At 50.2% G+C, this 26,916-nt stretch overlaps 1 protein-coding gene across 1 annotated transcript in view; it reads right to left on the minus strand.

Annotated features, from left to right (window-relative positions):
• The window catches only part of LOC127038350 (interferon-inducible GTPase 5-like), a 43,784-nt gene extending 25,799 nt beyond the window's left edge, over window positions 1-17,985 (minus strand). Inside the window, exon 1 of the mRNA XM_050930934.1 lies at window positions 17,883-17,985. Coding sequence (XP_050786891.1) covers window positions 17,883-17,902 — 20 coding nt within the window. The 5' untranslated portion in view covers window positions 17,903-17,985. The remainder of the gene's footprint in view (window positions 1-17,882) is intronic.
• Between the last annotated feature and the right edge of the window lie 8,931 nt (window positions 17,986-26,916).

A 26,916-nucleotide genomic window follows, 5' to 3' on the forward strand; every position in this document is an offset into this window, starting at 1 on the left:
TTCACTCAGACCATTCCTCAAAAGGGGCTCCAGAAAAGCCTACCCATAAAATCAGACTGTGTTTACATTGGGTAATTCTGCTTGACTCTTTGATCTCGTCTGTATGAACTGCAGTGGGTGTTTGGGTTCGTAGGGGTCTATTTTCTGCAATGGGAGGAAAGGGAGCAGCCCATAGGGTGGGGTCAGGTAGGGGAGTCATTAACACCTTCCAGTAATACAGAGCCCTTCCCAGGGCACCCTGTGCTGAGGTGTTAGCTGGGCACGGGGCAGAGCTGAATGTCTGGAGGAAGGTTAGATCCCAAGTCGTGCCCCTGAATGTGTAACAATAAAATAATTATCGCTGGAACACAGGGATTGGCAGAGAATGACAAAGCCGAAGTTCCCTACTCCAGTATCTTGTCTTTAACCGTGGCTAGAACTGGAGATCCAGAGGAAGAGGTAAGAACCTCACAGTAGCAGAGTTGGGAGACCCTCCTGTGACAGACTTCTCCTGGGTGCAACCTGGAACTGGGGTACAGCTGGGCCCTCTGGCTTACCAGTCTGGACCCTCTCTCAACTGGTGCGGCTGTGACAAACTGCAGTCCTGTCCAGGACTTGCACATACACAGCCATACACAACCAGAGACACACCCAGCTGCAATTACACCGATGCTTTTACTAGTCACTCATAAACTAATAATAATAGAGAGATTCCAGCCAGTCCCCCAGCTCCCCAGCCTAGGACCCCAGATCTACACCATCTTGACTTGGTTAAAAATCCTGACCTGTGTATGTGTATTACCCAGTCCGCCCTTCACTCAGTTTGGAAAGGACAGTGCACCAGCCTACTCCTGGTCAGGTTTCCCTTTGCACTTTAACAACAACCTGTTTTAAGTGAAAAATATAAAACAATTAAGTACAAAAAAGAGATTTTAAGTGATTATAAGTAATAAGTTTATAGATCAAAGTGGATTACTTAAGTAAGAAAACCATACCCCAATCTAAGATCTGTAAACTAGCCAGTGTTTGATTCATATACTGTCTCACCCTGATAGCTTAAGCAGTTTGCAGATCTTTCATATGGGATTCCTTCTTCCCCCCCTAAGACCACCTTCCCTTATTCAGTCTTTGTTCCTGGGGTGTTTCCAGGTGTTGAGTTGTGGGGGGAGTGAGACCAAGTGATGATGTTGCTTCCTCCCATTATAACTTCTCCTATATGGAGGAAACTTCATTGTCCCCCCTAAAAAAGCCCCCAGCACAGTGGAGTTAGTGTAAAATTACTGGTGCAAGATGGAATCATAACCTTTCCATTAACACCTCACATGCAATATTTTGTCCATGACAGATCATAATCATATCACCATGGTAAATACAGAGGTGTAGGGTGTTGTTTTGAGGTACAGAATGTTACACTTACCCCTATATTAGGTCTCAGGCCTGCTCTCTAATTATGATCAATTTAAGCCCTGCAGCACAAGGTTCAATGTCCTTTCCCACATTTCTGTGATCATTAATTATCAGAGCCCGAAACGATGCAACTACAATCCGCACACCCCAGTGTCTCAGCAGTGCCGGTGATTCCCAGACACTCAATCAACCCTAAGCTCAGCCTCAAGAAGCAAGTCAGTGTATAAACTCAGCAGCAGTGGCTCAAACAGCAGCTCAGGAATAAAACAAAAATCTGACAGGAGCAGTGTAAGTATTTAGTCTCTGGTTGGGGTTTAAAAGCCAGATGCTCCCAAATCCTGCTCAGGACCCAACTTTTATTGTTATTTGCACCAGGGCCGCGCTTACTGAGATTGGGGTGTGTTTGTGTCAGGTGCTGCACAGACTCAGACTGAGATCAGGGCACCCATTGCATGGGGAACGGCACAGTGCCGCTCTGAGATCTGGGACCCTGTTGTGTTGAGCTCTGCACAGACCCTGACAGAGATCAGGGCCCCAACCCCATTCCACTAGTCATTGCACAGACCTTGACTGAGATCTAGGTCCTTGCTGGGTGTTGCACAGACACACAGTGAGGTCCAAAATGAATATTTGTTATTGGAAGGGGTGACACTCGGTACCTGAAAGCAGCATCCTGGAACACCCATATTCACCACAGACATATCACTATGATGTGTTTTGTACAAAGTCTGCCTTGTCAGGTATCATTTAAAAACTCGCTCTGTTTGACATTAATATCCTGTTGGATTGTGTGCACTAGCATTGCATGTGAGGGTATGAAGTATTGCTGTATGACTTACTGAAATATCTTGCAAGCTTGGGAACACCCAGAGCCAGCCTTTCATCTACAACAGTAGAGTTGCCAGAGCGCGGTTCATGACTCATCAACACCCGTCAAGGAAAAAATCCAAACTGCTTGACCAATGGAGACTGCAGAGGGACTCTGCACACTTGTGTCAAAGCAGCCCCTATGGTGGACTTCTTGACTGAGTGGTAGCAGTCTGGAATCACCAGCTTCCACAGGGGGATTGGCACGTGCTTCTCCACCGACAGCACAGCTCTCATTCTGGTGTCTTTGCACCTCAGGTCTGGGGCAAGCTCTGCACACAGTTCCAGGAAGGTGGCTCTCCAGTTCTGTAGCCACTGCTCATCATCTCAGACCTGCATAACAACTCCATTCACTGCGGGTTTTATGAGCTCAAAAGGGGTTGAAAGCTTTGAACAAATGCTCAGAAGCATTTCCTGTGCATATGTAAAGATGATATGAAACATTGCCTATGGGACAAACATCTAAGAACTGTGGACAAGATGGTGTCTCTAGCTGAGGACTTTGAACAGACCCAGGTATCTATTGAGAATAAACACAGAAAGAGAGGTTTAAACCTAGTGGAAAGCAGGGTTCCTGGGAAAATGGAGGGTGGCTGGGAGGCTGGGCACTCACTTCCCCAAAACCATTTCTTTAATCCCCAGCCCAAACCTCCTGTGAAAATAGAAAAGAGCAAAGAGTTTTATCACTGTAATTGAACTGGCCACCTGAAGAATAAGTGCCCTGTGCTGGGATGAATCACACAGCCAACAGCCCATGTTGATGCTGCTGTCCTCAGCACAGAAGCCTCTCGGGTGCCTGAGACTTATGATATTGGTTTTATGAGATTAGCTTCTGCAGAACCAGACATGGAGCACATTAAGGTTGCCAGGATTAATGGCAGGGAATTCTTAGGGTGGAAGGATATAGGGGAACAGAATGTGGTTTCAGATGACAGCATATTACCTGGTCAAATGGCAGGTTGTGGAGGTGGGTGGAACCAGATTCCCTGTGCCACTAGTTAGAATTCATGTGGCCCGGGAAGATTTGGAAAGTGTTTTGATTGGAGGAGGAGGATGGAAGACATCCTGGTTGACATCTTTATTGGAAATGATTGTTTCCGTGCAGCTAAGACTGTTAATGTAGTGACCCACAGCAAGAAGGAATATTATGCTGGGGCCTGGGACCCCTGAGGGACAAGGTAAAGTCCTAGGGACTGCTGAAGGAAAGGGAGAAAGTCATTTTTATTCCTCTGCAGCAGGGGGAACCAGCAAGCTTCTAGGTGTGGGGAGAGAGACCAGCTCCTGCACTACAGCTGAAGGCATCTCCTCCTCAAGAGAAAGGGATGTAGTGCCTGTCACTGAGAAAATTGTCCAGGCTTTTAGCCCTTTTCAGCTGAATGGGGGATAGATTCCACTCTAGAAAGCAGAGGGAGATGGGTCCCAGAGTGGGGCTGAGAGAGGAAACTGGGGAAAGAGTCGTGGGAAAACATGACTATCTGTTCAAGAGTCACTTGGAAGGGAAAGCCCAGGACAGAATGGTTGATTCAGCGTCTGTGCACTCAGAGTCAGAGAGGGAAATGTGTACCTGATGTTTCGGGGGGAGCAGTCACACAGTTGACCTCTCCAGGATAGAGAAAGAGGTGACAGTGGGTACCCCAATCCAGGTCCTAGTTTTTCAGGACACCAGTCCTGACTTTCCCTTGGGAACTAACTGTGCCTCTTTAAGTCAAGATGCAGCTCCCATGCCTGTAATAGCAAAGAGTTGAGTTCAGGAAGTTTCCAAGTGGTGGTTGAGTGAATGCAAATGACTCAGCTGATACAGAGGAGGGGTGGTTCCCCTGGGTTGGTAAGACGCAGAAAGCAGCTGAGGGAGAGCTGCTGGGGAAAGGTGTGTCTGGCGAACGAGAAAACACTCTTAACCCAGACAGCACAAATCACCATCCTCTAAGAAAAGGGGCAGGGATGCTGGGAGTGGGGATCACAGGGTAACCCAAAACAGAGAGATGGATTTTTTGCATGTGCATAACCCTGGGGTTGGGAAACAGCTCCACAGAGGGCCAGCCAATATGCAAATCCCCCTACATCTGTGGTCCCCAAACTTTTTTCCTCATGCCCCCCGTTACCCGTGTCCATGCTCCCACTCCCAAGCCAGGGCTGGGAGCAGAGCTGTGGCTCCGGGAGAGGGTCAAGGCTGAGATCACAGTTGGATGAGAGTGGGATTAGGAGCAGAGCCAGGAGTGGGGCAAGGAGCTGAGCCAAGGTGGAGGCCGAGGCCAGCAGCTGGGGCCAGGAGCAGAGCTGGCAGCCGGGTCTCAGGGCCCCAAGCAGGCAGTCAGGGCCGAGGGTGGAGCTGTGTGGTGCTCCCTCCATGCTCCCTCTGGGAGCTGGCCCAGGCCACAGCTGTGCCCCCAAAATTTCTTCCATGCCCATTGAGGGAAGCACGTCCCACAGTTTGGGGACATCTGCCCTACATCCTTACCTTACTAGACTCTGGAGTATCACAGCCCCAAAGATATGGTGGGTTTGAGGACCCAGACTGATGGGAACAAAACCCCAGTAACTGAACACATGGTAAGGTTCAGGAAGGCGTTGAAAGATACAAAGGGTGTTGAACAAACCAGACTGTCTAAAGAGAAGGTTTGGTCTGACAGAAATACTTGTAAATATCTACCTGTGATAATGGTGCTACTATTAAACCTCATGATAAAAAGTTTGATGCTAATGTTTAATCTGATAACAAAAAAAATGATACAGATGGTAAATCTTATGAAAAGGTGCAATATGCATAAATGTTTGGGAAACAGATGACTACGAGGCAATATGATAGAGGTCTATAAAGTCATGACTGGTGTGGAGAAAGTCAATATGGAAGTGTTATTTACATAGCAGAAGAACTAGAGGTCACCAAATGAAATTAATAGGCAGCAGGTTTAAAACAAACAAAAGGAAGTATTTCTTCACACAACACACAGTCAACCTGTGGAACTCTCTGCCAGAGGATGTTGTGAAGACCAAGACGATAACAGGGTTCCAAAAAGAACTAGATAAATTCATGTAGGATCAGTCCATCGATGGCTATTAGCCAGGTTAGGCAGGGATGGTGTCCCTGCCTGTTTGCCAGCAGCTGGGAATGGGCGACAGGGGCTGGGTCACTTGATGATTCCCTGTTCTGCTCATTCCCTCTGGGGCACCTGGCACTGGCCACTGTCGGCAGACAGGACACTGAGCTAGATGGACCTTTGGTCTGACCCAGTAGGCCCACTCTTATGTTCTTAAGCTGTTGGATATGCTGAGAGTGGTAAATCAGAACACACTCTGTGATAAAAACAATGAGGAATCCTGTGGCACCTTAAAGACTAACAAATTTATTTGGGCATAAGCTTCTGTGAGCTGGAACGCACTTCCTCAGATGCATGGAGTGGAAATTACAGTATGCAGGTATAACTACACTAACTACACTACATAAAAAGATGGGAGTTACGTTACCAAGTGGAGGACCCGTATTAGTGAGGCCAATTCAATCAGGGGGATTTGACCCTCTCCCAACAGCTGAGGAGAAGGTGTGAATATCAAAAAGGGGGAAAATTACTTTTTGTAGTGAGCCAGCCACTCCCATTCTCTATTCAGACCCAGTCTGATAGTGTCAAGTTTGCTAATTAATTCCAGTTTCTTGTTGTTTCTAGGTCTTCACTACTAGTTGTAGGAGTCTCAGCGAGGGGCCTACAGATCCAGGCTTTGAGCTCTGACAACGCCTTAGCTTGCGTATGGAGTGCTGTGATTTGCATGGGGGAAAGTTCACTCTTTATAAAATTGTGCTTAAAAAAACATGATAATCTGTGAATCATGGTGTGAGTCACCAAGATAGAGGCATTTCGCAATTCAGTCACTTGTCCACCATTTTGCTGGCTGGTGCGACACCCTGGCAGGTTTGCAGTTTGAGAGCTGCGTTTCATAGGGGCGGTGATGGCAGCCCCATATGAAAGGGGAAACCTATAGCTGGCAGACCAGGAATGCAAGGAGGCCGCTCCAGGCTGCTGAAGCTATTTCTGGTTGTATCCATTTCCCAGAAGTCCACGAGAGGCTGGCGCGTCTTTCAAGAAGTGACAAAATAGATTCCTTCAGCTTCACAGACATTCTCATCTACTGACAGATTATGTCGTTGCTACGAAATATTGTAGGTTTCCTCTGGTTTGTGTCAGTCAGTACACTTTAAAGGAGAGTAACTTGTTACAAACAGAATCATTTCACCCCTCTTTTTGGCTTTGTGATTTGGTAAGAATATTTATTGTCTATTTTTTTTTGTGGGGGAGATATGTATTTGAATCTGTCACACACGGGGGGGCACTGCATCTTGGAGGGTGCTGGGGGGAAGCTGGGGGGACCTACAGCAATTAGAATCCACCCACTTTCCCTATATTCTCATCATGACTGTTACATTCCCTGAACACTCAGCAGTGTTCAAAAGGTCAAACTCATCTGGCCCCTTTTTCCCCTCAAGAACAAACATTTCTTGCGCATGGTCCTGGATCTCCAGGGGCTCTGCACCCCTTAGCTCTCACCAGCTACAGAGGATGACGTCTGAGTCAGAACTTAGGTGAGAGTCCACAAAGATAAACCAAGGGCAGCAAAAGAGACACGCCGGGATGGTTTGTTAGCTAAGGGCTCATGTTACTGACTCAGGGTCCTGCAGCAGTTTTTGGAAATCACACTCGCAACTCACTCACCTTGCACTTTCACTTTCCATATGCGGATGGGCTCTGCTCCCATATATAGAGGAGAGAAGGGGAGGCTCAACATCATACAGCTGGAGATTTGCCTCTGCAACTTCACAGAACTCAGAAGAATCATTGTGCATCGGAGCTGACGGTAAAGAGTTTTCCCCTGGTTGGGGGAGTGTGTGATGGTGACGGGGTGTGTGTGTGTGTGTATGTGTGTGTGGGGGGGTGCACCCCACTAGGGGGGCACAGAGGAACCTTCAGGAGGGCACAGCCCAGACTAACCCCCATGGGGAGTGGAGAGGGAGAGCCCCAGCCCCTCCCCACCCCTAGATCTGCTCCGGTCCCACCCACAGCTGCATCCCCATGCTTGGCCCTGCCCCCAATCTCCTCTGCTCCCAGCCCTGCCCCGCCCCTGCCCCAGTCTCAGTCTCTGGCTGTGGCTCCATCCCAGCCCTGCTTCTGGCCCCAGACCCAACCCCATCTGTGGCCCCAGCCTCGGCCTCCTTACCCCTGTCTGCACTCCCCCCAAGCCTTGGCCCTGCTCCCAGCCCTGGAAGGGATAAGGGGGCATGTGACCCTCAAAAGTTTGGGACCCATTGCTTCAAACCGAGCACTCAGGAGCTTCAACACTTCTTCAGTGAGCAGCAGCTGCAGCCCCCACTCCTGAGCCAGAGGCACCGGCACAGACAGCCGGTCTCCCCACCCCAGCTCAGCAGAGACCAGGTGTCATAAACAGATAGCTAAGGGTTAATGTCTCTTACACCTGACCAGAGGACCAATCAGGAAACCAGACTTTTTCAAATCTGGGTGGAGGGAAGTTTGTGTCTGAGTTCTTTGTCTTGAATCTGTCCCTCTCGGCTATGGGAAGGATTTTTCTGTTTCCTGCTTTCTAATCTTCTGTTTCCAAGTTGTAAGTACAAATATAGTAAGGTTTCTATTGTTTTCTTTTGTATTTACCTGGGTATAGTTGCTGGAGTGCTTTAAATTGTATTCTTTTTGAATAAGGCTGTTTATTCATATTTCTTTTAAGCAAATGACCCTGTATTTGTCACCTTAATACAGAGAGACCATTTTTATGTATTTTTTTCTTTCCTTTTACATAAAGCTTTCTCTTTAAGACCTGTTGAAGTTTTTCTTTAGTGGGGAACTCCAGGGAACTGAGTCTGTGCTCACCAGGGAATTGGTGAGAGGAAGAAGTCAGGGGGAAATCTGTGTGTGTTAGATTTACTAGCCTGACTTTGCATGCCCTCTGGGTGAAGAGGGAAGTACTTCTGTTTTCAGGACTGGAAATAGAGAGGGTGGAATCCCTCTGTTTAGATTCACGGAGTTTGCTTCTGTGTATCTCTCCAGGAACACCTGGAGGGGGGAAGGGAAAAGGTTTATTTCCCTTTGTTGTGAGACTCAAGGGATTTGGGTCTTGGGGTCCCCAGGGAAGGTTTTTGGGGGGACCAGAGTGTCCCAAAACACTCTAATTTTTTGGGTGGTGGCAGCTTTACCAGGTCCAAGCTGGTAACTAAGCTTGGAGGTTTTCATGCTAACCCCCATATTTTGGACACTAAGGTCCAAATCTGGGACTAGGTTATGATACCAGGTACATGGGCTGGGGGAGGGGGACACCCCGACATCAGCCCCTGCCCAGCTGTGTGCAGCAGATCAGGAGGCAGGGGCCTGCTCCCAAGCAGCTTGGCCAGCAGAAGCTGGGAGTGGCAGGGACAGCGCTGTGGCTTCGCACAGCAGAGGAGCCAGGCAGGGGGAAGAGGAGGAGCAGGATCTTCCCTCCTGCTGCAAACTTCACCCAAATGTGGTACAGAGCTCGGGGGATCCCCCCACCCTCCCTAAATGGCACCCCCTGTCTGCAGGGCCCATCAGGTTTAACCGCTGGCCCAAGAGGAGAGTTGCTTGTGGATGTACAGGAGCAGAGGACACCCCGCTGGACCAAAAAAACAATAGTTTCTGCACTACAGTAAAAGCTTTGTTAGCTGGCATGTTGGGGGAATTAGGGGTGCCGGTCAGTCAACAATTCTGGTTAATTAAGAGTTATACTTACCAGTGGAGGGAGGGAGTTTGGGTGTGGGAGGGGGTTTGGGACTGGGAGTGGGGGCACAGGAGCAGGTGTTGGCTCTGGGAGAGAGTTTGGGTGTGGGAGGGGACTCAAGGCAGGGGGTGGGAGCACGGGAGGGGTTTCACCATGCCAGATCCAGACAGCACTCACCTCGGGCAGCTCCCTGCAGCGGTGAAATGTCCCTGCTGCTCCTAGGCAGAGGCGTAGCAAAGGTTTCCAAAGCTAAAAGCTTCCAGCAGAAAAGGAAGATACGGAAGGGTTAACTTCATGCAAAAGAGAAATGGAAGCTCTGGTGTCATTTAGCAGATTGGTGGCCTCTAACCGAGGTGAACACCCAGGGCGACCGCAGCTCTGCAGTTGCAAAAGACAAAGAACTTTACCTGAGGCCGGACACTCTCATTGCGAAGGAGAGGGGTTGGTGAGGCAGCGAGTGTGGTCTGTGATACTCCCAGGGCAGATTTGTTCGGCTGTGAACCGTAGTTACTCCGAGTTTGGCTCCACTTGCAGCTGTACAGCGCTGCGTGGGAGTGCTGAAGTGCGAGTGTGGTCGCGGCGGCAGCGCTAGGAAAGAGCTCTCCCAGCGCTGCAGGTGCTCCACCTCGCCGTGGGGTTTAGCTTGCAGCTCTGGGAGCCGCGCTCCCAGCGCTGGGGCAGTTTACACTGGTGCTTTGCAGCGCTGTAACTTGCTGCGCTCAGGGGGGTGTTTTTTTCACCCCCCTGAGCAGGAAAGTTGCAGCCCTGTAAAGCGCCAGTGTAGCCAAGACCAGATCAGTTTGATGAGGCAGCCGATTTACTTGCTGCCTAAGGTGCTGGTAAGGGCCTGGAGGGTAGATCTCCTGCCTCTCCTGATGCAGTGCGGGGGATGCATGCTGTGTATATTGAGGGCTATTATCATTTTCTCCCCTGCCCAGCCTTTGGTAGGCGGAGGGTTTTGTGGCCCAGAGGGCGCAGTTAGAATTTATTCCTAAGCTTGTATGTCATTAAAACCTCCCCTGGGTTTAACAAACAGCAGCTCAATTCCAGCCAGGGAGGTTTTTTCCCTTTGTCTTTAAAGCCCTGGGCTTGGAGGCTTTGCCTGCTCATGGTTAACCCTTAAGGTCCTTCCTCTACTATGTTATCAGTGATTTTATTTTTCCCTGCTTCAGCCTTACTGGCCATGAAACTTTCGTGTGTTCTCGGCATTACACCCAAAACTTCAGTTCAAGGGGTGTCTGGTTTTGCTGCTTATTCCATTTGATTTTTGATCCCAGTGCTGGCATTGTTAACTAGCAAATTTATATACTAGGGGTCCTGATGCCAATTCACAGTGTCATTTATCTTATTCATTTGCCGTGCAGCAGACAGCCTTTCACAATAAATTGTACGGTGCTCCCCTAGTGATTGTTTAATATTTGCCATCCGAGTAATTCCCGTTTGCCCAGGATTTAGAATTCCCTGGGACTGCGTTACTGGTTCATCAAATCCCTTTTCGGCCAGTTCTAACATTCCATGCTGGCCGGTCAGCTGTCACCTGCAGTATTTTAATCAGGTCTTCTTCAGTTAAACGATGTAGCTCCTTTTGTTGTTTAACTCTATTAACATGCAGAGAGATGGAGTCCCCTTTTTGCATGTGACCCACAAGTTGTGCTACAGATGTAAGTGTTTTAATATTAGTAACAGTCTCTGACCCTTCAGTTTTAGTGGAAGTTTTTAATCTGTTTATTTTAGTGCTAGAGGAAGGCCCTAGTGGTTGTCAAGGCATGCTGCTGGGCTCTGCCTCCCCTTCCTCAGGCCATGGCTACACTTACAGTTCTGCAGCGCTGGTAGTTACAGCTGTGTTCGTACAGCTGTGTAGGGCCAGCGCTGCAGTGTGGCCACACTGACAGCTACCAGCGCTGCAGTGTGGCCACATTTGCAGCACTTGCAGCGCTGTTGGGAGTGGTGCATTGTGAGCAGCTATCCCACAGAGCACCTCATCCCATTTTGGCGCTGTGGCTTGTGGGGAGGGGAAGGAAGTGTGCGGGTCTTTCCGCTTCCTGTTCCAACACCCCGTGGTGCTTTGCTACACATTCCGAGCAGTTTGGCGGCATTGTGAGTCTGCAGCGCGATTTCTGAGATTTCTGTTACAAATGGAGCCTGAGCTGCTGAGGACCTTGCTGATGAATGTTGCCAGCACATCACGCATGGCAGTGGAGCTATTCCTTCAGCTGCAAAGTGACAGTGAGGAGTCAGACGATGATATTGAAACGCCTGACGCTCAAGACACTCAATTGCTTGTGGCAGTAACAGACATGCTCAGCACCGTGGAATAGCACCTTTGGGCTCGGGAAACCAGCAGTGAGTGGTGGGATCACATCGTCCTGCAAGCATGGGATGACGAGCAGTGGCTGCAGAACTTTCGGATGAGAAAAGCCACTTTCATGGGACTGTGTGCTGAGCTCGCCCCCACCCTGCGGCGCAGGGACACGAGATTGAGAGCTGCCCTGCCAGTGGAGAAGCGGGTGGCTATTGCAATCTGGAAGCTGGCAACTCCAGATAGCTACCGATCGGTGGTGAACCAATTTGGAGTGGGAAAGTCGACCGTTGGAATGGTGCTGATGCAAGTTTGCACAGCCATTAATCGCACCCTGCTAAGAAGAACCGTGACTCTGGGGAACGTGCAGGACATTGTGGATGGCTTTGCACAAATGGGTTTCCCTAACTGTGGAGGGGCAATAGATGGGACGCATATTCCTATTCTGTCACCACCCCATCTAGCATCAGAGTACGTTAATCGCAAGGGGTATTTCTCTGTGGTTCTGCAAGCGCTTGTGGATCACCGTGGGCATTTCACTGACATTTACTCAGGATAGCCTGGAAAGGTGCATGATGCACGCATCTTTCGGAACAGTGCCCTGTTCAGGAAGCTGATGGCCGGGACTTTTTTCCCAGACCGCAAGATCACAGTAGGGGACATCGAAATGCCCATTGTGATCCTTGGAGACCCCGCTTACCCCTTAATGCCTTGGCTCATGAAACTGTATACAGGGAAGCTTGACAGGAGCAAGGACTGGTTCAACTACAGGCTGAGCCGGTGCAGAATGACTGTGGAGTGTGCTCTTGGCCGTTTGAAAGCCCGCTGGAGGTGTCTTTATGGGAAGCTAGATTTGGGGGAAAGCAGCATCTCCGCTGTTATATCCGTATGCTGTACCCTCCATAATATTCGTGAAGGGAAGGGTGAAAGATTCAGTGAGGAATGGACCTCCGAGGTTCGACGCCTAGAGGCTGAATTTGCACAGCCAGAGAGCAGGGCTACTAGAGAGGCCCAGGAAAGGGCTTCAAGGATTAGGGGTGCCTTAAGTGAGCAATTTGATGCTGAGAGCCAACAGTAATGTTTGGTGCCTTTGCTGTGATCCTTTCTACCTTGGGGTACAGTATTTACCACTTTCTGCAATAAGAAAAAGTATTGTAAAAGCCATAAAATCCTTTATTCAAAGTACAGTACATAAAAGGCCAGGGGGGTTAGGGTGGTGGACTGTACATTCAGAGGTTTGAATATGTCCTGTTTGGATTACTGTTCAATGTCTGCTGCACTTCAGGATTACTATGCTGCAGAGTAATGGGGGTGGAGTGCACAGGGTAAGGATTGTAGTTATCAGGGCTGGTAGGTGATCGTACAGGTGTTGGGGGCAGCTGTGGGTAATAAGAAACTGGCTGCTGGAGAAAGGTGTTTTGTGCAAATACTGGGAAACAAGAAAGAGAGCTTTGGGAGGGTTGTGGGTTACCATGGTACAGATCTGCCTGCATGGCTACGAGAGACTCGAAAGAGGCAGTTTGGCGAGCCAGGAGGCTTATCAGGTGCTTTGAGGTTTTTTTGGTAGTCAATTCCTTTCTCCTGCTTTGTGTTTGCCTCCACTCATACATTTTCTCTCTCCATTCCTGCGTCCTCCTACTTTCTCTGTTGTAGTGATTCATAACTGGTTTGATCAATTTTTCTTTTGATTTTCGTGGATTTTTTCTCAAGTTCTGCAACCAACGTGAGGCCGGTGATCCGGTTGCATTAGTCAAGGCCACTAAAAAAAAAACATAGATAGAAACATGTAATACACAAAGGCTACATTGCTTATTATCACACAGTAAAGGAGTTTGCAGACTTTTTGTCGCATCATTCCCACATACCTAACATAACACAGAGAGGCCAGGGAAGCGAAGGCATGGCGAGCAATGGGGTGACTGTTTCTGCCCCGACTTCACCTGGGAGGGGGAACTGACTGACTGGCTCACTGGGGTTTATCTGCACTGGGTAGAGGAGGTAGCTGGTGGCCTGCACAGGGGACACTAGGGAACATGAAGCTGGCGACCTGCTGGCGGGGGGGGGCGGTCCGCGGAACTGCCGGCCTGCTGAGGACGAGGGGGGGGGGGAACGCACCGCGGTGCTGGCGACCTGCTGGCGGGGTGGGGGGGAGACTGGAACGCACCGCGGGGCTGGCGACCTGCTGGCGTGGGGGAGACCAGAACGCACCGCGGTGCTGGCGACTTGCTGGCGGGGTTGGGGAGACTGGAACGCACCGCGGTGCTGGCTACCTGCTGGGGGGGGGAGACCAGAACGCACCGCAGTGCTGGCGACCTGCTGGGGGGCGGGCGGGGGGGAGACCGGAACGCACTGCGGTGCTGGTTACCTGCTGGCAGGGGGGGAGACCGGAACGCACCGCGGTGCTGGCGACCTGCTGGCAGGGGGGTGGGGGGGAGACCGGAACGCACCGCGGTGCTGGCGACCTGCTGGCAGGGGGTGAGACCGGAACGCACCGCGATCAGTCCATCGATGGCTATTAGCCAGGGTAGGCAGGGATGGTGTCCCTGCCTGTTTGCCAGCAGCTGGGAATGGGCGACAGGGGCTGGGTCACTTGATGATTCCCTGTTCTGCTCATTCCCTCTGGGGCACCTGGCACTGGCCACTGTCGGCAGACAGGACACTGAGCTAGATGGACCTTTGGTCTGACCCAGTAGGCCCACTCTTATGTTCTTAAGCTGTTGGATATGCTGAGAGTGGTAAATCAGAACACACTCTGTGATAAAAACAATGAGGAATCCTGTGGCACCTTAAAGACTAACAAATTTATTTGGGCATAAGCTTCTGTGAGCTGGAACGCACTTCCTCAGATGCATGGAGTGGAAATTACAGTATGCAGGTATAACTACACTAACTACACTACATAAAAAGATGGGAGTTACGTTACCAAGTGGAGGACCCGTATTAGTGAGGCCAATTCAATCAGGGGGATTTGACCCTCTCCCAACAGCTGAGGAGAAGGTGTGAATATCAAAAAGGGGGAAAATTACTTTTTGTAGTGAGCCAGCCACTCCCATTCTCAATTCAGACCCAGTCTGATAGTGTCAAGTTTGCTAATTAATTCCAGTTTCTTGTTGTTTCTAGGTCTTCACTACTAGTTGTAGGAGTCTCAGCGAGGGGCCTACAGATCCAGGCTTTGAGCTCTGACAACGCCTTAGCTTGCGTATGGAGTGCTGTGATTTGCATGGGGGAAAGTTCACTCTTTATAAAATTGTGCTTAAAAAAACATGATAATCTGTGAATCATGGTGTGAGTCACCAAGATAGAGGCATTTCGCAATTCAGTCACTTGTCCACCATTTTGCTGGCTGGTGTGACACCCTGGCAGGTTTGCAGTTTGAGAGCTGCGTTTCATAGGGGCGGTGATGGCAGCCCCATATGAAAGGGGAAACCTATAGCTGGCAGACCAGGAACGCAAGGAGGCCGCTCCAGGCTGCTGAAGCTATTTCTGGTTGTATCCATTTCCCAGAAGTCCACGAGAGGCTGGCGCGTCTTTCAAGAAGTGACAAAATAGATTCCTTCAGCTTCACAGACATTCTCATCTACTGACAGATTATGTCGTTGCTACGAAATATTGTAGGATTCCTCTGGTTTGTGTCAGTCAGTACACTTTAAAGGAGAGTAAATTGTTACGAACAGAATCATTTCACCCCTCTTTTTGGCTTTGTGATTTGGTAAGAATATTTATTGTCTATTTTTTTTTGTGGGGGAGATATGTATTTGAATCTGTCACACACGGGGGGGCACTGCATCTTGGAGGGTGCTGGGGGGAAGCTGGGGGGACCTACAGCAATTAGAATCCACCCACTTTCCCTATATTCTCATCATGACTGTTACATTCCCTGAACACTCAGCAGTGTTCAAAAGGTCAAACTCATCTGGCCCCTTTTTTCCCCTCAAGAACAAACATTTCTTGCGCATGGTCCTGGGTCTCCAGGGGCTCTGCACCCCTTAGCTCTCACCAGCTACAGAGGATGACGTCTGAGTCAGAACTTAGGTGAGAGTCCGCAAAGATAAACCAAGGGCAGCAAAAGAGACACGCCAGGATGGTTTGTTAGCTAAGGGCTCATGTTACTGACTCAGGGTCCTGCAGCAGTTTTTGGAAATCACACTCGCAACTCACTCACCTTGCACTTTCACTTTCCATATGCGGATGGGCTCTGCTCCCATATATAGAGGAGAGAAGGGGAGGCTCAACATCATACAGCTGGAGATTTGCCTCTGCAACTTCACAGAACTCAGAAGAATCATTGTGCATCAGAGCTGACGGTAAAGAGTTTTCCCCTGGTTGGGGGAGTGTGTGATGGTGACGGGGTGTGTGTGTGTGTGTATGTGTGTGTGGGGGGTGCACCCCACTAGGGGGGCACAGAGGAACCTTCAGGAGGGCACAGCCCAGACTAACCCTCATGGGGAGTGGAGAGGGAGAGCCCCAGCCCCTCCCCACCCCTAGATCTGCTCCGGTCCCACCCACAGCTGCATCCCCATGCTTGGCCCTGCCCCCAATCTCCTCTGCTCCCAGCCCTGCCCCGCCCCTGCCCCAGTCTCAGTCTCTGGCTGTGGCTCCATCCCAGCCCTGCTTCTGGCCCCAGACCCAACCCCATCTGTGGCCCCAGCCTCGGCCTCCTTACCCCTGTCTGCACTCCCCCCCAAGCCTTGGCCCTGCTCCCAGCCCTGGCAGGGATAAGGGGGCATGTGACCCTCAAAAGTTTGGGACCCATTGCTTCAAACCGAGCACTCAGGAGCTTCAACACTTCTTCAGTGAGCAGCAGCTGCAGCCCCCACTCCTGAGCCAGAGGCACCGGCACAGACAGCCGGTCTCCCCACCCCAGCTCAGCAGAGACCAGGTGTCATAAACAGATAGCTAAGGGTTAATGTCTCTTACACCTGACCAGAGGACCAATCAGGAAACCAGACTTTTTCAAATCTGGGTGGAGGGAAGTTTGTGTCTGAGTTCTTTGTCTTGAATCTGTCCCTCTCGGCTATGGGAAGGATTTTTCTGTTTCCTGCTTTCTAATCTTCTGTTTCCAAGTTGTAAGTACAAATATAGTAAGGTTTCTATTGTTTTCTTTTGTATTTACCTGGGTATAGTTGCTGGAGTGCTTTAAATTGTATTCTTTTTGAATAAGGCTGTTTATTCATATTTCTTTTAAGCAAATGACCCTGTATTTGTCACCTTAATACAGAGAGACCATTTTTATGTATTTTTTTCTTTCCTTTTACATAAAGCTTTCTCTTTAAGACCTGTTGAAGTTTTTCTTTAGTGGGGAACTCCAGGGAACTGAGTCTGTGCTCACCAGGGAATTGGTGAGAGGAAGAAGTCAGGGGGAAATCTGTGTGTGTTAGATTTACTAGCCTGACTTTGCATGCCCTCTGGGTGAAGAGGGAAGTACTTCTGTTTTCAGGACTGGAAATAGAGAGGGTGGAATCCCTCTGTTTAGATTCACGGAGTTTGCTTCTGTGTATCTCTCCAGGAACACCTGGAGGGGGGAAGGGAAAAGGTTTATTTCCCTTTGTTGTGAGACTCAAGGGATTTGGGTCTTGGGGTCCCCAGGGAAGGTTTTTGGGGGGACCAGAGTGTCCCAAAACACTCTAATTTTTTGGGTGGTGGCAGCTTTACCAGGTCCAAGCTGGTAACTAAGCTTGGAGGTTTTCATGCTAACCCCCATATTTTGGACACTAAGGTCCAAATCTGGGACTAGGTTATGATACCAGGTACATGGGCTGGGGGAGGGGGACACCCCGACATCAGCCCCTGCCCAGCTGTGTGCAGCAGATCAGGAGGCAGGGGCCTGCTCCCAAGCAGCTTGGCCAGCAGAAGCTGGGAGTGGCAGGGACAGCGCTGCGGCTTCGCACAGCAGAGGAGCCAGGCAGGGGGAAGAGGAGGAGCAGGATCTTCCCTCCTGCTGCAAACTTCACCCAAATGTGGTACAGAGCTCGGGAGATCCCCCCACCCTCCCTAAATGGCACCCCCTGTCTGCAGGGCCCATCAGGTTTAACCGCTGGCCCAAGAGGAGAGTTGCTTGTGGATGTACAGGAGCAGAGGACACCCCGCTGGACCAAAGAAACAATAGTTTCTGCACTACAGTAAAAGCTTTGTTATCTGGCATGTTGGGGGAATGAGGGGTGCCGGTCAGTCAACAATTCTGGTTAATTAAGAGTTATACTTACCAGTGGAGGGAGGGAGTTTGGGTGTGGGAGGGGGTTTGGGACTGGGAGTGGGGGCACAGGAGCAGGTGTTGGCTCTGGGAGAGAGTTTGGGTGTGGGAGGGGACTCAAGGCAGGGGGTGGGAGCACGGGAGGGGTTTCACCATGCCAGTTCCAGACAGCACTCACCTCGGGCAGCTCCCTGCAGCGGTGAAATGTCCCTGCTGCTCCTAGGCAGAGGCGTAGCAAAGGTTTCCAAAGCTAAAAGCTTCCAGCAGAAAAGGAAGATACGGAAGGGTTAACTTCATGCAAAAGAGAAATGGAAGCTCTGGTGTCATTTAGCAGATTGGTGGCCTCTAACCGAGGTGAACACCCAGGGCGACCGCAGCTCTGCAGTTGCAAAAGACAAAGAACTTTACCTGAGGCCGGACACTCTCATTGCGAAGGAGAGGGGTTGGTGAGGCAGCGAGTGTGGTCTGTGATACTCCCAGGGCAGATTTGTTCGGCTGTGAACCGTAGTTACTCCGGGTTTGGCTCCACTTGCAGCTGTACAGCGCTGCGTGGGAGTGCTGAAGTGCGAGTGTGGTCGCGGCGGCAGCGCTAGGAAAGAGCTCTCCCAGCGCTGCAGGTGCTTCACCTCGCCGTGGGGTTTAGCTTGCAGCTCTGGGAGCCGCGCTCCCAGCGCTGGGGCAGTTTACACTGGTGCTTTGCAGCGCTGTAACTTGCTGCGCTCAGGGGGGTGTTTTTTTCACCCCCCTGAGCAGGAAAGTTGCAGCCCTGTAAAGCGCCAGTGTAGCCAAGACCAGATCAGTTTGATGAGGCAGCCGATTTACTTGCTGCCTAAGGTGCTGGTAAGGGCCTGGAGGGTAGATCTCCTGCCTCTCCTGATGCAGTGCGGGGGATGCATGCTGTGTATATTGAGGGCTATTATCATTTTCTCCCCTGCCCAGCCTTTGGTAGGCGGAGGGTTTTGTGGCCCAGAGGGCGCAGTTAGAATTTATTCCTAAGCTTGTATGTCATTAAAACCTCCCCTGGGTTTAACAAACAGCAGCTCAATTCCAGCCAGGGAGGTTTTTTCCCTTTGTCTTTAAAGCCCTGGGCTTGGAGGCTTTGCCTGCTCATGGTTAACCCTTAAGGTCCTTCCTCTACTATGTTATCAGTGATTTTATTTTTCCCTGCTTCAGCCTTACTGGCCATGAAACTTTCGTGTGTTCTCGGCATTACACCCAAAACTTCAGTTCGAGGGGTGTCTGGTTTTGCTGCTTATTCCATTTGATTTTTGATCCCAGTGCTGGCATTGTTAACTAGCAAATTTATATACTAGGGGTCCTGATGCCAATTCACAGTGTCATTTATCTTATTCATTTGCCGTGCAGCAGACAGCCTTTCACAATAAATTGTGCGGTGCTCCCCTAGTGATTGTTTAATATTTGCCATCCGAGTAATTCCCGTTTGCCCAGGATTTAGAATTCCCTGGGACTGCGTTACTGGTTCATCAAATCCCTTTTCGGCCAGTTCTAACATTCCATGCTGGCTGGTCAGCTGTCACCTGCAGTATTTTAATCAGGTCTTCTTCAGTTAAACGATGCAGCTCCTTTTGTTGTTTAACTCTGTTAACATGCAGAGAGATGGAGTCCCCTTTTTGCATGTGACCCACAAGTTGTGCTACAGATATAAGTGTTTTAATATTAGTAACAGTCTCTGACCCTTCAGTTTTAGTGGAAGTTTTTAATCTGTTTATTTTAGTGCTAGAGGAAGGCCCTAGTGGTTGTCAAGGCATGCTGCTGGGCTCTGCCTCCCCTTCCTCAGGCCATGGCTACACTTACAGTTCTGCAGCGCTGGTAGTTACAGCTGTGTTCGTACAGCTGTATAGGGCCAGCGCTGCAGTGTGGCCACACTGACAGCTACCAGCGCTGCAGTGTGGCCACATTTGCAGCACTTGCAGCGCTGTTTGGAGTGGTGCATTGTGAGCAGCTATCCCACAGAGCACCTCATCCCATTTTGGCGCTGTGGCTTGTGGGGAGGGGAAGGAAGTGTGCGGGTCTTTCCGCTTCCTGTTCCAACACCCCGTGGTGCTTTGCTACACATTCCGAGCAGTTTGGCGGCATTGTGAGTCTGCAGCGCGATTTCTGAGATTTCTGTTACAAATGGAGCCTGAGCTGCTGAGGACCTTGCTGATGAATGTTGCCAGCACATCACGCATGGCAGTGGAGCTATTCCTTCAGCTGCAAAGTGACAGTGAGGAGTCAGACGATGATATTGAAACGCCTGACGCTCAAGACACTCAATTGCTTGTGGCAGTAACAGACATGCTCAGCACCGTGGAATAGCACCTTTGGGCTCGGGAAACCAGCAGTGAGTGGTGGGATCACATCGTCCTGCAAGCATGGGATGACGAGCAGTGGCTGCAGAACTTTCGGATGAGAAAAGCCACTTTCATGGGACTGTGTGCTGAGCTCGCCCCCACCCTGCGGCACAGGGACACGAGATTGAGAGCTGCCCTGCCAGTGGAGAAGCGGGTGGCTATTGCAGTCTGGAAGCTGGCAACTCCAGACAGCTACCGATCGGTGGCGAACCAGTTTGGAGTGGGAAAGTCCACCGTTGGAATGGTGCTGATGCAAGTTTGCACAGCCGTTAATCGCACCCTGCTAAGAAGAACCGTGACTCTGGGGAACGTGCAGGACATTGTGGATGGCTTTGCACAAATGGGTTTCCCTAACTGTGGAGGGGCAATAGATGGGACGCATATTCCTATTCTGTCACTACCCCACCTGGCATCAGAGTACGTTAATCACAAGGGGTATTTCTCTGTGGTTCTGCAAGCGCTTGTGGATCACCGTGGGCATTTCACTGACATTTACTCAGGATAGCCTGGAAAGGTGCATGATGCACGCATCTTTCGGAACAGTGCCCTGTTCAGGAAGCTGATGGCCGGGACTTTTTTCCCAGACCGCAAGATCACAGTAGGGGACATCGAAATGCCCATTGTGATCCTTGGAGACCCCGCTTACCCCTTAATGCCTTGGCTCATGAAACTGTATACAGGGAAGCTTGACAGGAGCAAGGACTGGTTCAACTACAGGCTGAGCCGGTGCAGAATGACTGTGGAGTGTGCTCTTGGCCGTTTGAAAGCCCGCTGGAGGTGTCTTTATGGGAAGCTAGATTTGGGGGAAAGCAGCATCTCCGCTGTTATATCCGCATGCTGTACCCTCCATAATATTCGTGAAGGGAAGGGTGAAAGATTCAGTGAGGAATGGACCTCCGAGGTTCGACGCCTAGAGGCTGAATTTGCACAGCCAGAGAGCAGGGCTACTAGAGAGGCCCAGGAAAGGGCTTCAAGGATTAGGGGTGCCTTAAGTGAGCAATTTGATGCTGAGAGCAAACAGTAATGTTTGGTGCCTTTGCTGTGATCCTTTCTACCTTGGGGTACAGTATTTACCACTTTCTGCAATAAGAAAAAGTATTGTAAAAGACATAAAATCCTTTATTCAAAGTACAGTACATAAAAGGCCAGGGGGGTTAGGGTGGTGGACTGTACATTCAGAGGTTTGAATATGTCCTGTTTGGATTACTGTTCAATGTCTGCTGCACTTCAGGATTACTATGCTGCAGAGTAATGGGGGTGGAGTGCACAGGGTAAGGATTGTAGTTATCAGGGCTGGTAGGTGATCGTACAGGTGTTGGGGGCAGCTGTGGGTAATAAGAAACTGGCTGCTGGAGAAAGGTGTTTTGTGCAAATACTGGGGAACAAGAAAGAGAGCTTTGGGAGGGTTGTGGGTTACCATGGTACAGATCTGCCTGCATGGCTACGAGAGACTCGAAAGAGGCAGTTTGGCGAGCCAGGAGGCTTATCAGGTGCTTTGAGGTTTTTTTGGTAGTCAATTCCTTTCTCCTGCTTTGTGTTTGCCTCCACTCATACATTTTCTCTCTCCATTCCTGCGTCCTCCTACTTTCTCTGTTGTAGTGATTCATAACTGGTTTGATCAATTTTTCTTTTGATTTTTGTGGATTTTTTCTCAAGTTCTGCAACCAACGTGAGGCCGGTGATCCGGTTGCATTAGTCAAGGCCACTAAAAAAAAAACATAGATAGAAACATGTAATACACAAAGGCTACATTGCTTATTATCACACAGTAAAGGAGTTTGCAGACTTTTTGTAGCATCATTCCCACATACCTAACATAACACAGAGAGGCCAGGGAAGCGAAGGCATGTCGAGCAATGGGGTGACTGTTTCTGCCCCGACTTCACCTGGGAGGGGGAACTGACTGACTGGCTCACTGGGGTTTATCTGCACTGGGTAGAGGAGGTAGCTGGTGGCCTGCACAGGGGACACTAGGGAACATGAAGCTGGCGACCTGCTGGTGGGGGGGGGCGGTCCGCGGAACTGCCGGCCTGCTGAGGACGGGGGGGGAGGGAACGCACCGCGGTGCTGGCGACCTGCTGGCGGGGTGGGGGGGAGACTGGAACGCACCGCGGGGCTGGCGACCTGCTGGCGTGGGGGAGACCAGAACGCACCGCGGTGCTGGCGACTTGCTGGCGGGGGTGGGGAGACTGGAACGCACCGCGGTGCTGGCTACCTGCTGGGGGGGGAGACCAGAACGCACCGCGGTGCTGGCGACCTGCTGGCGGGGGGAGGGGAGAGACTGGAACGCACCGAGGTGCTGGCTACCTGCTGGCGGGGTGGGGGGGGAGACCGGAACGCACCGCGGTGCTGGCTACCTGCTGGGGGGCGGGCGGGGGGGAGACCGGAACGCACTGCGGTGCTGGTTACCTGCTGGCAGGGGGGGAGACCGGAACGCACCGCGGTGCTGGCGACCTGCTGGGGGGCGGGCGGGGGGGAGACCGGAACGCACTGCGGTGCTGGTTACCTGCTGGCAGGGGGGGAGACCGGAACGCACCGCGGTGCTGGCGACCTGCTGGGGGGCGGGCGGGGGGGAGACCGGAACGCACTGCGGTGCTGGTTACCTGCTGGCAGGGGGGGAGACCGGAACGCACCGCGGTGCTGGCGACCTGCTGGGGGGCGGGCGGGGGGGAGACCGGAACGCACTGCGGTGCTGGCGACCTGCTGGCAGGGGGTGAGACCGGAACGCACCGCGGTGCTGGCGACCTGCTGGTGGGGTCAGCTGAGCCCAGGGCAGTGGAGTGTGCCGGATTACCAGAGAGGCTTAAAAGGTATGCTGGGATACCTCCTTATACCCCGGAGGTCAATAAAGCGCTGGTGGGGTCCACACTTGCTGACCAGCACTGGATCACCAGCGCTGGAATCGCTACACCCGAGGCCTGACCGGGTGTACAGCCAGCGCTGCAACCAGGGAGTTGCAGTGCTGGCCGTGCTTTGCAAGTGTGGCCACATCCTGAGTTGCAGCGCTGTAACCCCCTCACCAACGCTGCTACTCTCCAGTGTAGCCATGGCCTCAGATTCTGTTTCTTGGGCTTCTTCCTCAGATTTTCCCCTAAATCAATCAAACTCTAGTGACCTTTGGCAGCTATTGGTTTAGACTGTCTTGTTCTCCCTGCGGCTACAGGAATCTTAACTATACTCTCTCCCCTCAACTACCCACAGTTCCACCTGCTCATATACCCCTGACAATCCCAATAAACATCATCTGGGGGAGGAGGGTGGCTATGAGGTGCTGTGGGGAGCAGACAATCTGGTCTTAAAGCTGCTTTCTGCCCTTTGAAACCTGTGACCTGTCTCTTGAGAGAGAAGGATTTTGACACTGACCATCATTTTTCAATCTTGCTGCTGTAACTGACTTTGCAGGATTCTCTAGGTACTTTTAAAATCAGCTGCTTGCAATTTCCACCCCAGTTTTTCCTTTCTCTGGTGATTGATTTGTTCCTGAGTTCCCAATTTTATCCTTTGTCTCCTGCAAATTGGAAGACAAGCAGGTGTTTAAACTACTGAAACCTTCCAGCTGTTGTTTTAACTCCTTGGTTTGCGACTTTTCTGCTTCCAAGTTCTATTGTAATTCCTCACTTTCTCCTTCATTTTACTAACCACGTGATTTAAAGCCATGCAGGTTATATACAGTCCTTGTACTCCCAATACTCCTTGCATTTGTGTCGATCAGATTCCTCAACTGATTTCCTTCTTATTCTCCTTTGACTCTTTTGTAAGTTTCCATGCCCCTCTCAACAACTATGCATCTAGTAAGGTCACTTTTTTTATACTTACTTGTGAACTTTTGTTACCTGCCAATGGCAGATTTAGAGTTAGTGGGTCCCTGTGCTCAGCTTCATTTTTGCGCCCCCCTCCCACGCCGGGGGAGCATTCTCTCTTATCTCCCTTCACTCCCCATTTTTCATTTTTTTCTCAATCCTCTTCCTGGGACTCAGGGTCCAGGGTCTGGGAAGCAGTTCAGACATCAAGTAAGCATGCCTGTCTCCAAAATCGCTGAATTCACTGGGCTTTGGAGCCCATGTCCCTTCCCAGCGAGTGCTACTTAGCTGCTAGTTAGTCCATCATAAAATGCCAAGTACAGTTCTATTGTCCTTGATTCACACAACCAGGATAACAACCCTGTGTTACTCCTGCCCCAATAACAGAGAAACTGGGGATCCCACAGCTGTCAAAGTGACCATCTGGGCAGGCAGTCCTATCATGTTAGGCAGGGTGGGTGAGCCCAGGCAAACGAGATCAGTCCCTGAAGTCCTTTTCCACAGCTCCCCACCAAATGTCAGGGTAGAGCCCGTTCTGACTCTGCTTACAATAACAAAGACTGTACCAGGGCAAGGACTGGGCCCACACTAGGACTAGTCTGTGAAATAAGCTTATTGGAACATCCTTGAGAGCAGGGGCGGCTCTAGGTATTTTGCTGCCCCAAGCACGGCAGGCAGGCTGTCTTCAGTGGCTTGCCTGCAGAAGGTCCCAGGTCCCACGGATTCGGCGGCAGCCTGCGGGAGGTCCGCCAAAGCCACGGGACCAGGTAACCCTCCGCAGGCATGTCACCGAAGGCAACCTGCCTGCTCTCCTTGTGGCAACCGGCAGAGCGCCCCCCATGTTGCCCCAGTCACACGCTTGGCGTGCTGGTGCCTGGAGCTGCCCCTGCTTGAGGGTGAGATATTACCTGTAATAAGTTTCTTAATGTATTAGGGTTGGACTTGTGTGTTTTGTTTCATTTTGCTTTGTGACTTACTTTGTTCTCTCTATTACTTGAAACCACTTAAGTCCTACTTTTTATACTAAATAAAATCACTTTTGTTTATTAGTAAGCCCAGTGTAAGCAGTTGTTACCTAGTGGAGGGCATCTCTCTATGCATCTCTCTATCAGTGATATAGAGGATGGACATTTTATGAATTTACTATTTAAGCTTTATACAGAGTTAAATGGAATTATTTGGGGTTCAGGCTCCCAGAAAAGCTGAACACTGGCCACTGGGAAAGTCCCCGTTAACTGAGAAGCCCCTGGGCTGAGTGAGTCTCAGTTTCGGTGAACTGAAGAGGGGCGTGGCCCAACCTCTGGGTCTGTGCTGGAGCTGACTGGAGAGTCTGACTCAGTAAGCCAGGAGTGGAGGGGCACCTGTTCTGGCAGAAGGGTTGTTCTCAGTGACTTCTCAGCTCATCGAGTGACAGTCTCGATGGGGGGTCTCTGTGACCCAACCCGTCACACCCAGAAAGGGACCCAGTATTCCCAACTGAGGCCTAATCAGTGCTGCATAGAATGGAAGAATTACTTTTCATGTTTGGCTTCCAGCATTTTTCCTGATACATCCCAGAATGATGTCCCCCGTTTCTGCAATAGTATTACACTGTTGATCCATATTTAGCTTGTGGTTCACTAAACTCCCAAAGTCTTTGCTGCAGTGCTCCCTCCTAAGCAGTCATTTCCCAGTTTGTATGTGTGCAACTGATTGTTCCTTCCTCAGTGGAGCCCTTTGCATTTGTCCTTATTGAATTTCATCCTATTTACTTCAGACCATTTCTCCAGTTTGTCCAGTTCATTTTGAATTTTAATCCTATCCTCCAAAGCTCTTGCAACCTCTCCCAGCTTGGTATTGTCTGCAAACTTTTTAAGTGTACTCTGTATGCCATGACCTAAATCATTCTGAAGATATTGAACAGAACTGGACCCAGGATAGATCTCTGTGGGACTCTACAAGATATGCCCTTCCAGATCAGTTTTGAACCATTTATAAATACTCTTTGAGTAAGGTTTTCAAGACAGTTGTGCACTCACCTTATAGCAGATTTATCTAGGCTATATTTCTCAAGGTCATGTGATTCAGTATTAAAAGCCTTACTAAAGTCAAGATATATGACATCTACTGCTTCCCCTCATCCACAAGGCAGTTACCATGTCAAAGAAGGTTATTAGATTGGTTTGACATGATTTGTTCCTGACAAATCCATGTTGACTGATAGTTATTACCTTATTATCTCCTAGGTGCTTACAAATTGATTGTTTGATTATTTGTTCCAGTTACCAAATTTAAACTGACTGGTCTATAATTCCCTGGGTTGTCCTTATTCCCCTTACATAAAAGCCTATGAACGGCCAGACTGGGTCAGACCAACGGTCCATCTAGCCCAGTATCCCATCTTCCAACAGTGGCCAATACCAGGTGCCTCAGAGGGAATGGACAAAACAGGGAATCATCAAGTGATCCATCCCCTGTCACCCATTCCCAGTTTCTGGCAAACAAAAGATGAGGGGTATGGAACAGTTTCGATGTGAGGAAAGATTAGCAAGATTGGGATTTTTCAGCTTTGAAAAAGACGACTAAGGGGAGATATGATAGAGGTCTATAAAATCCTTACTGGTGAGGAGAAAGGAAATAAGGAAGCGTTATGTACTCCTTCTCATAACACAAGAACTAGGGGTCATCCAATGAAATTACTAGGCAGCAGGTTTAAAACAAAGAAGAGGAAGTATTTCTTCACACAGCACATAGTCTCCTTGTGGAACTCTCTGCCAGAGAACGTTGTGAAGTCCACGACTATAACAGGTTCCAAAAAAGAGCTGGATAAATTCGTAGAGGATATGTCCATCAATGCTAACCCCTGTACCAGGGAATTTAACATCCAGATCTTGAAATATACTCCTTGGTGCCTCTTCTGTAGCAGCCATCTCCCTGGGGGCAGCGAGGGGTGGGGGAGAATATGCTAATGCTCATCTTTCGCTCAGCTGGCACAAATCCTGACTGAGATCAGGGCTCCCATGGTGGCAGGCACTGCACAGCCGCTGACAAGATTGGGGCCCCCGTTGCACAGACACAGTGAGGAACAGCCCCAGCCTAAAAGAGTTTCCAGTGTAAACAGACAAATGGAAGGGTTTTATTTAACACAAATAAATAATCATCATAATTTACTTGGGAGGGTGAGATATTGACACTCCAGCTCCTACGAGAGTCCCTGACAAAGGAGTACTAAATGTCTCTTAGACTTATGCTGTCTCCTCTGTGTCCAATGCCTTGGTCAGAACCTTTTGGGCATCTTGAGACACGTTA

The sequence above is a fragment of the Gopherus flavomarginatus genome, chromosome 20 (assembly GCF_025201925.1).
Source record: "Gopherus flavomarginatus isolate rGopFla2 chromosome 20, rGopFla2.mat.asm, whole genome shotgun sequence".
NCBI lineage: Eukaryota > Metazoa > Chordata > Testudines > Testudinidae > Gopherus > Gopherus flavomarginatus.